The sequence below is a fragment of the Alligator mississippiensis genome, chromosome 3 (assembly GCF_030867095.1).
Source record: "Alligator mississippiensis isolate rAllMis1 chromosome 3, rAllMis1, whole genome shotgun sequence".
In the NCBI taxonomy this organism is placed as follows: domain Eukaryota; kingdom Metazoa; phylum Chordata; order Crocodylia; family Alligatoridae; genus Alligator; species Alligator mississippiensis.
Window position 1 is genome coordinate 67,203,929 of NC_081826.1, and position 14,262 is coordinate 67,218,190.

Sequence of the window (14,262 nt, forward strand, 5' to 3'; positions counted from 1 at the left end):
TTTCATGATTCATCTCTTTTTATAACTCTTTCCCAGTCTCTAGAGACATCTCCTCTTGCTTTTGAGCTCTATAAGTCTCACTTCTCAGCCATATGCTCTTTTATATCTAATCTTTTTTGATTAGCTTATCTCTACATTAATGTCAGCTACAACTTCTAAACTGACAAAATTTAACATATTTTTATAACTATAATGACTCCTAGTTTGAGAAGCAAGGATTTTTTGGGTAGATACCTTTTATTGAGCCAATTGCATGGTTGGGATACTGATGTACTTGGTGTTGTAGCCATGGCTGTCCAGGAATTATGCAAGAGGTAAAGATTGTTATGGATAATACCTTTTATGAACCAACTTTATGTTTGGAATCATCTATCACCCACAAAAATCCTTGCCTTTCACATAATTCCTGGACGATCATAGCTACACCATTCCTTTTCTATTCACTAGTTCTACTTCTCTTGATAAAAAAAACAAACAAACAATCTATGCCTTTATCAAAAACTTCCCTCCTCAAAGCCTCTGGAAGAAACCTGCTGTGACCTTTTAGAAAGAGAGAGATCCTCAGACACAACTATTTCTTTTCCATTCCTTCTGTTATGTGCATTTTGCAAGTTTTCCCATTTTATTTCTAAATGATGTCTAGCAGGCACTGCTTGTTATTTCAAATCTGAATAGCAAATCTAAACCAACTTTTAAATGCAATGTTTATCTTTATTGGTCAGATGGGTTTTACTGCTCCTGATGAGCTTATCATTGTGAAGGGTCTAAATGCATCAGAATGACTTTCTGGGACTTTAATGGTTGTTGGAGGGCATTCAGTAGTTCATAAAATAAAGTCCCAAATCACCACATACAACATTAAAAACATCCACCAACCAGTCAACTGAGTCAAGGAAATATAATGTACAAGGTATGACTCTTGGTACAGGAGGAAATGTTCAGGGAATATTATAGGAAATAAAGAGATTAAAATAAAATCTGTTATGGTCTTTTCATTACCCTGGTTTTAGCACTCTGTATGTTCTTGAGATCAGAGAAAAGCAATTAATCCCAATTCACAATTGTTTTTACAGACTTCTCCAACGGCACAGATCTTTACTAACATTGCACAGATTTGGTCTCTCAAGAAAATGAACAGATAAAACTATGAAACACTAAAAACTGTGACACCATTCAGGCACTGATCTGTCAGAGGACTGCACTTCCCACTGAAAGTAACAGCATGCAATCTTAACCTGCTGCACCCTCCTCCCTTTAGAAAAGTATACAATTAGCCTCTTGTGATAGATGAAGAGACATTTTCATCCAATATGATTCACAGAAACCTTCAAGATTCTAAGTCAGGCACTACCCAGTTGACAAATATTTTCTGTTGCCCAAATTGTCTCCAAAGTGAAATCTTTCACACAAAATGCATGGGTAAAAGTGAGGGAATAGGATTATTTGCTAGTTTTCAGTAAGACCCCATCTAAAAGATTTTTTTTTTTTTATTTAGCGTGAATGCACTGATTATGGAAAGGACCACAGTGACAATGCTGGCACACCAGATGTACCATAGGCAGGAGCAATAAAAATTCCATCACACCATCTTGCCAATATTCCTGAACAATGACCTGAAGGAACTATGAGGGTAAAGCAGTACTTTGGTCTTTATGACACCTTGGCCTCCTACTGATATTACTAATATAATAGCAATGGTGCCAATTACTGCTAATATGACTATAATTTTTGAATATGGAGAATGATCAAGACTACTAACTCATTTCATAGTGACCATAATGACTTTCAGCAACACCTAACTTGCAATGAATTTCAATCAATGATTTAGAGGTGAAAGATTCTATCCTATTGCCAGTCTCCTGAACAACACAATTCCATTTTATTATGATTAGTATGCATTACTCACCCAGAGCTATAGATGTGCATTGCACTTTACCATACAAATACAGACAAATTTCCTGCCCCAAAGTGCTTGCAATCTTGGTTATAATTCATTATGAAATTGGATTAATGAATTTCACTTGGTTGTAACATAATTAATGTATAAGATTTGACAGAGTATCTGTAACGGGACCTGTATCCCGTTACTCGAATGGGAAGGGGATTCAGGGATGCCTGGCCCTTCTCCCCTCTTTAACCCCACGCCTCCAATCTGCCAGTGAATGCTTTCCCTAGTTGGGGTCCCTTCCCCATGGTTTCCTTGTTCCAGTCTTCCTTCCACTTTGCCTCTGTGTCTTCTACTTGTGCTCCAGTGGTGATGCCAGAGGCAAACTTGCAAACAGAAGAGACTGAAGCAAGATAGATGCCAGATCCAGATGTAGGCAAAGCTCAACAACCCAGCCGGTGGAAGTAGAGAGGTCAGGTGACCCAAAGCACCCTGCGTAAGCCCGAGCTTCAGGCTAGGAAGGGGCAGTCTGGTTGTGGAAGCCATCGGGGACAGACCTTCTTTGAAAGACATGAGGATTGGAGCCTAGACTGCAGTGAGAGGACTCAGGAGGTAGCCCCTAATGAAGAGAAACTGGAACTGTCACCAAGTCACCCCTGAGCCTCCGCTGGGGTGACTTTTAGTTCAGGAACTAGAAGAACTTATGTTCACCAGGGCTCCCCAAGTAAAAACAAAGTGTAAGTCACAAAGTGCTGGAAAACCATTTTAGACTAGACATAAGGAAAAACTTCTTTACCATCCGAGTCTCCAGAGTCTGGAATAGAGTGCCCCCCAGATGTGGTGCAAGCACCTACTTTGGATACCTTTAAGAAATGCTTGGATGTTTATCTTGCTGGGTAATCTGAACCCAACTGACTTCCTGCCCTTTGGGCAGGGGGCTGGACCCAATGATCTTACGAGGTCCCTTCCAGCCCCAATGTTTATGAAATCTAGGTGCCTACGTTGAAGATATTGCGGGGTCTAGAACCTAAGATCATGGGGCATGACCAAGGCTGAGCCAGGAGCTTGTAGTCCTGAACAGTGGGCCCCAAGCTAGAGGGCTTAGCGAGAGTAAGACTGGAACAAAGCCAGGGCAGAAGCCTCAGACCAGACAGGGCCCACCTTTTCAAAAATTTGCCTTCCTCTCTGTGCAGCCTCCCCTACTTTTGACAGCAGGACATCACAGGCGAGAATACCGAATAGAAGAGAACGGAGAGTGCAGGCACTAGGAGGCCTCTAATGGCAGGTACCCTGTAGCAGCACTCAAAAGCAGGCTGCAGTATATTTTTTGATATATAATTTTATTAGCGGAATGAAAACATGGAAAAACTACACACACAACTGCTATTATTTTGTTAATTAAAATTGAAATTTGGGAGGGAAAGATACAGTAGCATCCTCATTCTTAACTGGGATTAATTTCTATAGCATCAAACTCAAATTTTTGTTTAAAAAAAACAAATCTCGTTTTTCTATACCCTTAATGTAATCTAAATGATTGTGTATTTTAAATGTCATCTTCATAAAGAATGCATGACTATTTATTATTTACACCTTGCAGAGATGACTACTAATATTGGAACTAAGAGCTTGATCTTGTTCTTATTAAAGTCAATTGCAAGACTTCTATTTGCAGGATCAGGGCCTAAGAACTTTGTGACCTGTTTGGCTCTCTCTTTCTACATTTAATCAATTAAACCTATTTATATAGGAAAGTAATTTGTAGATTATAGATGAGCCAAAACCCAAAGATCACAGGAAAAAAAAGTGAAGGGGATAGTTCTGTTTTTATTTAGTTCCCATCTCTGAATCTGCCACTACAGTGATATCAAGTCAGACCAAAAACTAAATGCAATCTATTTTTTGGTTGTGGTTCAGATGCAGCTGAAATCCTATAAAAACAAATGATCCAGAAAGATGCATGTAATCTATTTCCATACATTTTCTTCAGCACTTTTGTGTAGATATGCACCTTATAGACTAACTGAATCAGAGATGCATACATATTCATAACTAAGAGCACTCGTTACCAGATCTTATGAAAGGACATAGACCAGAACTTGATATGCTTAGGATTTGGACATTATCTAGCCAACTATCTGCCCCAATTAGATCTTACCTCTAATTAGAGATTTCTTCTAATTAGATCTCTGATTTCATCCAGATTCAAGTTCTGCCCCTTAGGCCCATCACTAAGGTAGTCATAACAAACTGTAATGACAAGTCTGTAATGACACTATTTCAGGACTAGCAATTTTGCTATTTGGGACATGAACAGATTTTGGAGTCATAACAGATCAGCAGCAAGTTCCAATATCTTGGTCATTATTCCCAAAAATAGATTGTATTACCATGGCTAGTTACAAGTAGCCATATTTAGTTAACTGTTTGCTTCCACATAAATGAAGGCTATCTAGTTAAATTGGAATCATTCACCTCATAGATGTAAATATATATGGTGTATGTACACACACATTTATTTTTACACTGTCAGTCATGGATCTATAAGGAAAAGGGCAGTATGCTATAGTAGACTGAACCTGGTGGGAGCTACGGTTCAACCACCAGCACTACTACTGTATGCATAAACCGCTATATGACTTTCAGAAATTCACCTAGGCTCACTTAAAAAGAAAGCTTTCAACTCTAGTTTCATCAAATTTTGAACACCCAACTTTGGATAATTAAGTGCCTCAATTACCTTGAAAAGTGAACACTTTAAAAAATCCAAACTTTAATCTTTTTAAGACTCTTTGCATTCCACAAACATGAACAGTCCACCATGAACTGTGCCATATTTTATGTATTATGAATTTCAGCCAACAATCAATCTGACACTATATGTATGCACTCTAAGAGCATATTGACTCAATTTCAGCTGAGCTGACACAACCAAGTTCTGTTGAAAATCTACCACTATCAATGAAAGAAATTACAAGTAAATGTATATTTCATTCTTGAGGTTATTTTGTGTGCATGTTGTGATTATTGAAGGGTTTGTAAAATTAATTGAAAATACAGTGAAGAAAATTGTTGTTGCAGGCTATGCATGTCCCTGCTGACCGATACATTTCAGAAGCTTGATTCTATTTGATGCTTTGGCAGACTTGCCAGGATTATTCATATGCTTTAAGTTAAACACATACACAAGTTTTTTACAGGATCGGGGCCTGCCTGACACAAAAGAACCATTCTGTCTGGAACAGGCACAAAGGAAGCACTTGTATGTTTTGTGGAAGCCATCTAAGCAATCATACATCAGCTTCCCTTAATAAAAACAGACAATCTACTTCTATAAACAATACATTTGTCAGTTCTGGTTACCAGGGCCTTCCCAGCCCCAACTATTACAGCACAATCTCAACCTCCTGCTTTTTCTTTACTGATGGACAGATGCTTCATCTCCAAATCAATGGACTGGTGATTCTTTTACCAACATCAAATGGTTCAGCAATTTATCGGTTCAAAGGTTTTACTTTCTTAAATTTATCAAAATCTCTCATGTCCCAGTACTGTTAACTAATTAACAGCTATATGTCAATTCTAGCCAATATCAGAAGATTTTATAAAGTGCATTTTAGCATCAGTTAGAGTTTCCTGCTTTATAAAGTATACTAAATGAGATGGAAATGGAAATGCCTCTGTGCATATTATGTATCATTTGCCTGTACAACTACTGAACTGGAATTATACATACTAATCAATTGCAAAGTGGTACCTTTTAGGCTAATGGAGAAGTCTCATCTCAAAGTGCAAGGATTTACATGCATTACTCTAATTAGCATTAATGGGAGTTACAAGCATAAATCTCCTGCATATCAAGAGAACAATTAGTTTGTTAAGATAACCAAATGCACCCACAAAATAATCACCCACAAGCAAATACTAATACACAGAGGTCACATGTCTATTACCATTATCTCACCTGTGCTCAACTGACACTTACATTGATTGGAAAGTAATATTGCAAATAGGTAATAATCTATTTTACACCAGCTGTACCATATTAGGTTAAGATTTAAATCAGGAGTCTTACAACGAACACGGTGCACCAAAACCCAGAAATAAAAACACGGGCTGCAACTGTCAAAGCAGTGAAGTGGAGAGGGCGACTTACCTTCTATTAATCTACCGTAAACCGCTTTGAAATGTTCATATTGTGTTGGAATGATGTGTAGCTTCAATGGTCCAAGAAATGTGAGAGAAACAAGGATATTTTTGTAGGGTTTTACCTTATTTGGACCAACTGCAGAGTTAGGAGAGATTTTAAGCTTCTTCAGCAGTTGAGGAAGATCAACAGCTTATCTGAAATTTCTCACAACCATGCAGTTGCTCCAATAAAAGATACCACCCCCACAAATAACCTTGCCTCTTTGAAAATTTCATCCATCATACTTATTGTCTAGTTTTCTATTGTGTTTACATAACTATCTTAGTCTTGGGTACCGAAAACCCCCTACCTACTGTAAACTTTAAGACAAAGTTATCTTGCAATGTAGATTACCCAGAAATACATCTCAAAGCAGCATGAAACCTTTTGCTATGCGACATATGTTAATTTCAATTGGATTCATACAGCTAAATCCCTGAGAAATTCTTTGCCAATTTCCATTTGTGCTTTTTATCAATGTTTTTGCATTTGCTTAATTTTTTTTATCTTTTTCATTTGCAGTTTTTTCATTATATGTTGGCTACTAATACATGCATTATTGCCAGTAGTTGTTATAGTTTCCTAGGACATTCAAGTCCAACATGTGACTTCTGATGGTACTGATGAGACTTATTGTCACATACTGAAGTATATCATAAGGATATAGTAATATTTTGTTGCTGTATATACATATCTCCTGCTAGCATTAATGACAGTCTTACACACACATTAAGGAGAATATATATACCTTAAAGCTCTCAGGTTGACAGCTGCTGAAATGACACATTACAATGTTACAGTGAATGAGATCACTGAATAAAATAAAAGGCACCTTCTTACACAGGCAAAACTGATTTTTAACGAGCCTTTGGTCTGAGAAAAGATGACTGGCCAGCCACAAGCTTATGAGGCAACCGAGTTCAGCAAAGTACAAGCTTCAGGGCTTTTCTAAACTGGGACCTAATACCTCACTCATTCTGTGAATATTTCTACAACCTTTGTGTTGCATGTATTTGAATTGATTTACATTTTGAAACAAGTTTATTATGATATAAGATACAAGATTACCTATGGAATGCCCTTCAGGTATTCACTACTATGCATGGTTCTGAAAGGTTTTTTGTATGTAGCACTGAACTGTATTCAGTACAAATCTGAAAACTGGTGTGGACAGTTTGGGTTATGCTTTTTTTAAACATAATTATAAGAAAATTATGTTATTATGATATTTTTAAAACTTATATTGAAATCCTGTCTAGATAACACTAAAGAATGCAAACAAGTTATCTTGAAGGTAATAAGCCTTATTTCCATTAGAAAAAGGACAGTTTATACTCCAACAGTCAACCAATGACTCTGATTCTCTTCAGAACAAGTTTAAATGACTAAGAGTAGGGGAAAAATCTGTAGAATGGTTGTAAAGAAACCAGAGAAACTGTGCTATGAAGCCAACTATGACAGGGCTGGTCCCACTCCAGCTCCTCTAGGTAGCGCTTCACCACTTTGCCTGCCAATACCTTGACATGAATGGTATATGTTACTTTGGGAAACGGCCCCAGTGTCCTGGAGTGATCCTGATGGCACTGTCCTTAGTCTGACTTAGCTTATTTAGCTGGTCCCTTGATCCTACTTGTCACTGAACCTTCAGTCTGCTAATAAAAACTATTCCAGTCTCTGCCAGCATCATTTGTGCCCACCTGACATTAATCTTGCCCTGTGGGCACCAATCATGTCCCTACAAGTCCTAATCATGGTCTCCAGCTTCCCCCATAACCATGTCCATGCCTCATGGGTCTCACTATTCTATCTGCTAGGCTCCCTGATCCCTACAAGGCTTGCTGCCCCCAGCCTATGAACTACCTGGCTTTAGCTCTCACAGGCCACCAGGTCCCAGACACTTGCAGGGCTGGCCTCAACCCCTTGAGTTGTAGTGCTTCCCAGATGTCTCACCTGTGCCCTCTAACCACCCCTGCAGTCATGTCCAAACCTTCGTTCAAAATAGAAACACAAGCAAACAGCCTCAAGCTAAAATGCTTAAACCCCACTCTGGGTCCCTATTCTACAAGAACCCCTATTCCTCTGTTAGCCGTCTCCTTCCAATGCTTTAGTGTACTCTGGGTGCCTACAGGTCTATTTTCAGCAACCTTACTCCCTAGCAGCAACTTCCCCTGCAGCAGTCAGGGTCAAACTGCCTAATCTGTCTCAGAAACAAGTTTTATACACCCCTAAGCATTACCCCTTCCAATCGCATAATTTCCTAACCATGCACAGGGATTTCTCCTTAGCCCACTAAACCAGCCTTCCTCTGCTGCAGCCAACCCAGCTGTTCTGCCTGGAGTTCTGCCACTTGCTGCCTATTGCAGGGCATCTGGCTCCAGGGCCACTCTCTCTGGCTAGAGACAAAAGTTACACACACACCGATTTAAGTGATCAGAAACTGGTTTAAACCTGTAACAGAATAAAAGTTCAGTGCACATAAATCAGTTTCAAAATAGATAAAACTGGTAAACCTTGTTGAATGCAGTATCAGACTTAACTGACTTTGGTCAAACCAGTTTATGAAATTTCTGTTCCAGACCCTTTCCTGGTTCAAGTTAAATTAGAGCCCCTCAGCATCCCAGCATTTTGCATCCCTGGGCCACGCTGCACTGTCTGCTCCAGAGACAGGGCTGGTCCCATCCCTCTGCTCCCTAGCTGAAACAGTGAGGGCTGGATCACTGGATGGCTCACTGGCAAACCCTAGCTGGGATCTGGGGCCAGGGAGCGGAGTTAAACTCCCCTTCCCCCAATTACAGAGCTGCCCTCCCTGTCCTGCTGGCTTACTTATTGCTGGTTGCAAATGTGAGCTACAAAACCCAGAGGCATCTGGAAGCAAGAAGAGGGAGTGATGAGCAGCCCTGCAATCCTGCTGCTGTGATTGTGAACTATAAATCCCAGAGACTTCAGAGGCAGCAGGAAGAGGAAGGGAACACACAGCCTATGCTGGCTATGTGCCAGAGAGCTGTACCATAATGCCTACCCCCACCACCTTTTCTGACTGGAGCCATTGCTGGCCAATGCACTTCCCAAATCAAAACTAGATGTCTATGCATTTGCTTATTGGTTCAATTTCTGCATCGTAGACCGACCTGCAAAGAATGAATCAATTCAGCCTTGGGCTTTTTGACGGTCTATACCTAGCCACTCTGGTAGCTCCTGTTCCTGTTGCCTCTACATTTTAGCAACTGGCCTTTACTCAGCTGCCTCCACCAGACTGCAGGTCTTGCCCTGATGTCCATGTCCTCTTAAAGTGACAGGAGTCCTTGCTCCCTGTTACACCAACTTGCTATCACACCAACACATTTCATGAATGTGGCCAGTGTTTTCAGAACTAGATAGAACAGAATCTTTAAACAGTGATTAAGATCCAAAGACCTGGTTCTCCAGGCTTATATCCAGTTTTATACAGATGTGACTCTACAAACATTAATCAAATCCTCTTGACAGAACACTGTTGAAACATGATGGAGAATCAAGCCTTGAAGTCAAGTATGAGAAGCTCCATGGCTAGGGATTGGATGAATATGAGGGTCACTCTACATACAGTTAATAACAATAGCATTTGCTAGAACTGACTAGAAAGTATTCCAGTCCCAAGCATCAGTAAATCTACACAAGAGAAATAATCTATTTGGGATATCAAACAGTTTCTGAAATATACATTTTATTGGCAAACGTTTAGGGAGATACAAGGAGTACCAGGTACATGGTGCATACACAAAAGGAGGGTTGACTCTTTATTAGAGAATTTTCAGCTGCCCAGTTTTTTTCTTAATCAAATAAGTTCTGATTGCTTTCAAAATCTCTTTTTGTAAAACTATTTTTGTCTCCTTTGGTATAATATGACTTGGCTGTGATGAGAAGGTGAAATGTTCCTTTTTGTGAACCTTTACTTCTTATTGTTTTAAAAACATTATGATCTTTCTATTTTTCCAAAAATTCTCTCAGCTTGCATAAATCTTTTGTACTTTCGCACTGCTACAGATTAGCAAAACAAGTACTTTGGCTTTTGTAGCACTTAATCTAAACACTGTCCACAGTCAGTAATATGTCTTTCACCTCTCCATAAATGGATGCAAGGTAGAATAAATCTCCCTTAATGATAGTAATGTCTGGGGATGCAGTTTTGTTGGGCATGCTTTATACTCATGACCTCTGTGATGTTAGAAAGAGATCTAAAACCCCCTGTGGTGACAACTCTCACAAACATAAATTCAACACTGCCACCACGGAGATCACTGGAAGTAACCTGGCTTTGAGTTTATGCCTACTAGGTTAAAATCTCAGATCTACAAACATACCCATTACAGTTTTTATTCTGTAACTGAAAAAATTATGTTAGATGCAATTGGCTAGATATTAATTTATCAAGCTAAGCATTATTAGAAAACAAGCAAGTAGAGTAGAAAAGTCCACATATTAAAAGCATTTTTTTAAGTTGTGAGAGCATTTGATCAGTATGTTATAAAATATGATACTCTTTTCCAAAAGATTTTATATGCAGTTCTCTATGTATTATGGTAGCTATTCACACTTTACTTCTTCAGTTTTTATAGCCTCCCAGTAATCCTACAGAATAGTAAATACAGTTACTATAACCTTCATAGCTGCAGTAGAGAGAGATTTTTAAAGATGAAAGCCCCAATTCCCCTCTCCTGTGCATCGGTGTAAATCAGGAATCACTTCTTTCTAGTCAATACGGTGACAGTATAAAACTCGTGTAAGTGAGGAGAATTAAGGCCACCAATTTATAAGAAAAGCTTTCCTAAAAGTAAAGAAACAAACTGCCAAATGCCATATGTGAAAGGCATACACTGCACCCAGGTGTCTAAGACTAAATGATTAAGAGTCCCTCTTAATGAGTCAATACTTGAAAACAATGGAGCTATACCAATTTACACCAGCTGAGAATCTCATCTAATGCCTTGAAAATGAATGATAGGCTGCATTTAACAAGGCATTCATATTTCTTGTGAAGCAGAAGCTTTTCCAAAGGCTTTAGCAGGGAGGTAGAAAGATTACCAAATGATCACAATCCCTAGACACGGTACATTTTAACCTTAGAGGCACACACACACACATGCGTGCGCACACACACATGCACACCCAGAGTGAGAACACCACTCATCAGAAGGAAAATCATGTGGTAAAAGAGATGCCTCCAAATCAGTGTAAGAGAGAAAAATCTTTTAAAATACTCCTGGGACTAGGGACTAACTGGTAAAGGAAGAGCGTTATTTTTTCACGGAGCTAATGAGCCAGACAAAGAATTATTATTGCTCAGTATAGATTTTTTTCCCCTGACAACTCTCTCTCCAAAACAAAGGTGCCAACTCGGTAAACAAAGAGAAGATACACTTTAGATCTGGATGGTACGAGTCCAGGAATATTTTATCAAAGGAAAAGAAGACCTTTGAGGAAAGACACAGAAAGACATGCAGATTTTGTCTTGCCTTTTTCCAGCATAAAAAGAAAGAGGTGGATCCTGCACGCTCCCCCGCATGGATCTGACATAAAAGGAGGTCAGTGACACCTGACCACAAGGAAGGACTCAAAAAGCCAAAGTCAACGGCAGGTCCTAAGAGTGCCATTCGCATGGCGGGGCGTAAAACCCAACTTCAGTTTCTCAGTTGGTTGGACTTGCCAGCACACACACAGACAGACAACAGGCGCCCCCTCCTACCTCCCAGCGCTGCCTCAGCACCGCGACCCCGGCTTAACCACCAACTTGATTCCCAGCCCGGAGCTGTCAACCTGACACGAGGCGGAGGAGTTCTTCTAAGCTGGCAAGAAAGACCCAGGCGGAGGGGCAGCAGCCGAGCCAGAGTGAGGGAGTCTCCCCCCGGGCCCGGGCACCCCCGCGCTGAGAGAAGGGAAGGGAGGGCAGCGGAGCAGATTATCCCGACTACCACCAACAAATATTAAATCAATCACTAACAAACTGAAGCTCGGGGCAGTGGCGGTGCTCGGAGAGAGGAGGTGGAGGGCGGCTCGGCAGCCCCTGGCCCCCGGCCCCGACCCGGCGGTCACTCACCAGCTGCAGCGCGCAGAGGAAGACGAGCGTGCAGCGCCCGGTGCAGCAGCCCATGGTGGCGGCAGGGCGAGCCGCGCCGCGCCGCGCTGCTCCGTCCTCTCCCTTCCTCCCGGGCGGGGGTCTCACCGCATCCGGACGGCCCCGCTCCCCCTGGCCCCGGGGCTCCTTTGTTGTCGGGCTCCGGAGGCTGGGAGGGAGCCGCGCTCGGCGCAGCCCGGGGCAGCGGGGTCCCGCTCTGGGGAGGGGGCGGTGTGTGCGCGGGGAGGTGGGGGCGGCGCGCGGCGCGGCGCGGCGCGGGCGGGTGGGCGGGCGGGAGCGAGAGCCGGAGGGGCGCGGGGGGGGGCTCACCAAGAGGAAACTTCAAAGGACTTGCCTGGCTGGCGGGGGGGGCACGCGCACACACACGGATCCCCCCCACTCCACTGGGGAGATGGAGTTGGACCCAGGAGTAAGTTCCCTGAGCACTGCCAGGACAACCTAGCCAGCCCGGCAAGGATGAAAGAGCTTCCCCTCTCCCAGCGCCTTACGGACAGCTGGGAGCTGCATCGCTGCGGCCCCAGGCAGGTAGATGGAGATGGAGATAGTTGGGTTAGTCTGAAGCCAGGGTAGATTTGCACCTCCAGACGGGTGTTAGGGTCCAGAGACAGCCCCTCATTGCAAGCTCTAGCTATAGATGGGAAACAGAAATACATAGGCACCTTGCCTCTGCTGGGTTTCTTTTCTCTCTCTCTCAAATGGCAGAAGTGCTATTTACCTTTTTTTTCCCCATCAGCACAAACTGATTACTTGTCTGGTTTCTTATAGGCCTGGCCACAGATATAGCATGTTCCACTCCCTACCTGCCAACATCCTATTGTCTGCTAACAACTGCCAGCCAAGGTTGAACACTGCTGTATGAAAAGTCTCTCTCTATAGGCACCTTAGAAACACACCGAATCGTCCTTCTGTGAAATACACAGCGCAACAGTGGACGGAGAATGACAGTCCTGGAAGATGAGCTTCCAAGAAGGTTCATCACTAGACCTTCAGCAGCATTTTGAATGGATGAATTAAACGTTAATAACTGTCAGATAGCTGGGACCAGAAATTAACTGCAAAGTGAGAGGACAATTTTCTGGTGCAGGTGCTGTAGAGGCCAACCAGGGGCTGTGCTTTCCCTGACCAACTGCTCACAAACAGGGAAGAACTGGTAGGGAATGTACTAGTTGGTGGAACCTTGTGCAGCAGTGACCATGAGGTGACTGAGTTCAGGAATCTGAGTAAAGGAAGGCTGGAGAGCAGCAAAATAAGGACCCTGGACTTTAGAAAATCAGACTCTGACTGGCTCAGGAAACTCATGGGCAGCATCCCCTGGGAAGCCAGGCTGACTGCAAAGTGAGAGGATTGCATGCTGGATTTGAAATGCTGCTTAAGTTTGATTTTTTTTCAATTGCTTGTGTAAGAAATAAAGAATTACAATATTTTTCTATAGATCAAGGAACAAAAGAAAGAGAATGAAGCCATGACCTGCTTAACTTAGGCAAGTGTTACCTTGATTATGGTAGTAAGGAGTGCAGAAATTAACCCTCCATGTGCAACATCTTAAAAAGAAAATATTCAATTTGAAGAGGCTCAAAGGCTTACATCTATTAGTATGTTGAAAGTTTGCAATGACAATAAGAGTTCCAGTTTGAGCACATCATCTCTGCATAGATATTACTGTGATAGATTCAATATAAGCACCTAAGGAGTAGTTCTTTCAATGTAGGCACGATACCAATGGCTGGGCCACAAAGGAACTAAGGTGCCTAAATGAGACTTACGTTCAAAATTTAGTCCTCAGAACCTCTTCTCTGTTGTGGCCTTAATTTCCTGGGCATCAAAGTTTCTGCTAGCAGAATTTCCTAAATCCAAATCCTGACAACATTAGACTTGCAGGTTAGGTGCTCCTCTCCTTCCCCACCCTGAGACTCAATTCTGAAGGAGTTTTTATGACACACATAGCTGACTAGACCTCACACAAAGCACTGACAGAGCTCTATCAACTCAACCTTTAGAGCATTTATTCAGGTATCATTAAAATAGAGAATAGTAAATGTAGTGTCTATATTTAAGAAAGGTAAAAAATAAGTGACC

General features: G+C 41.7%; 1 protein-coding gene and 1 long non-coding RNA gene across 3 annotated transcripts in view; one reads left to right on the plus strand and one right to left on the minus strand.

The window, feature by feature from the left end:
* NKAIN3 (sodium/potassium transporting ATPase interacting 3) overlaps positions 1 to 12,394 on the minus strand; it is a 679,417-nt gene extending 667,023 nt beyond the window's left edge. The window contains exon 1 of one of the 2 annotated variants that reach the window (XM_019498721.2): positions 12,148 to 12,394. In XM_019498721.2, the coding sequence (XP_019354266.1) occupies positions 12,148 to 12,201 (54 nt within the window). In that variant the 5' untranslated portion in view covers positions 12,202 to 12,394. The remainder of the gene's footprint in view (positions 1 to 12,147) is intronic. The other variant, XM_019498720.2, reaches the window with a different exon arrangement.
* On the plus strand, positions 11,037 to 13,607 carry LOC109285992 (uncharacterized). Its single transcript, XR_002093925.2, has 2 exons — positions 11,037 to 11,939; positions 12,952 to 13,607. It is a non-coding gene; the product is annotated as an uncharacterized LOC109285992 (long non-coding RNA).
* Positions 13,608 to 14,262: the final 655 nt, after the last annotated feature.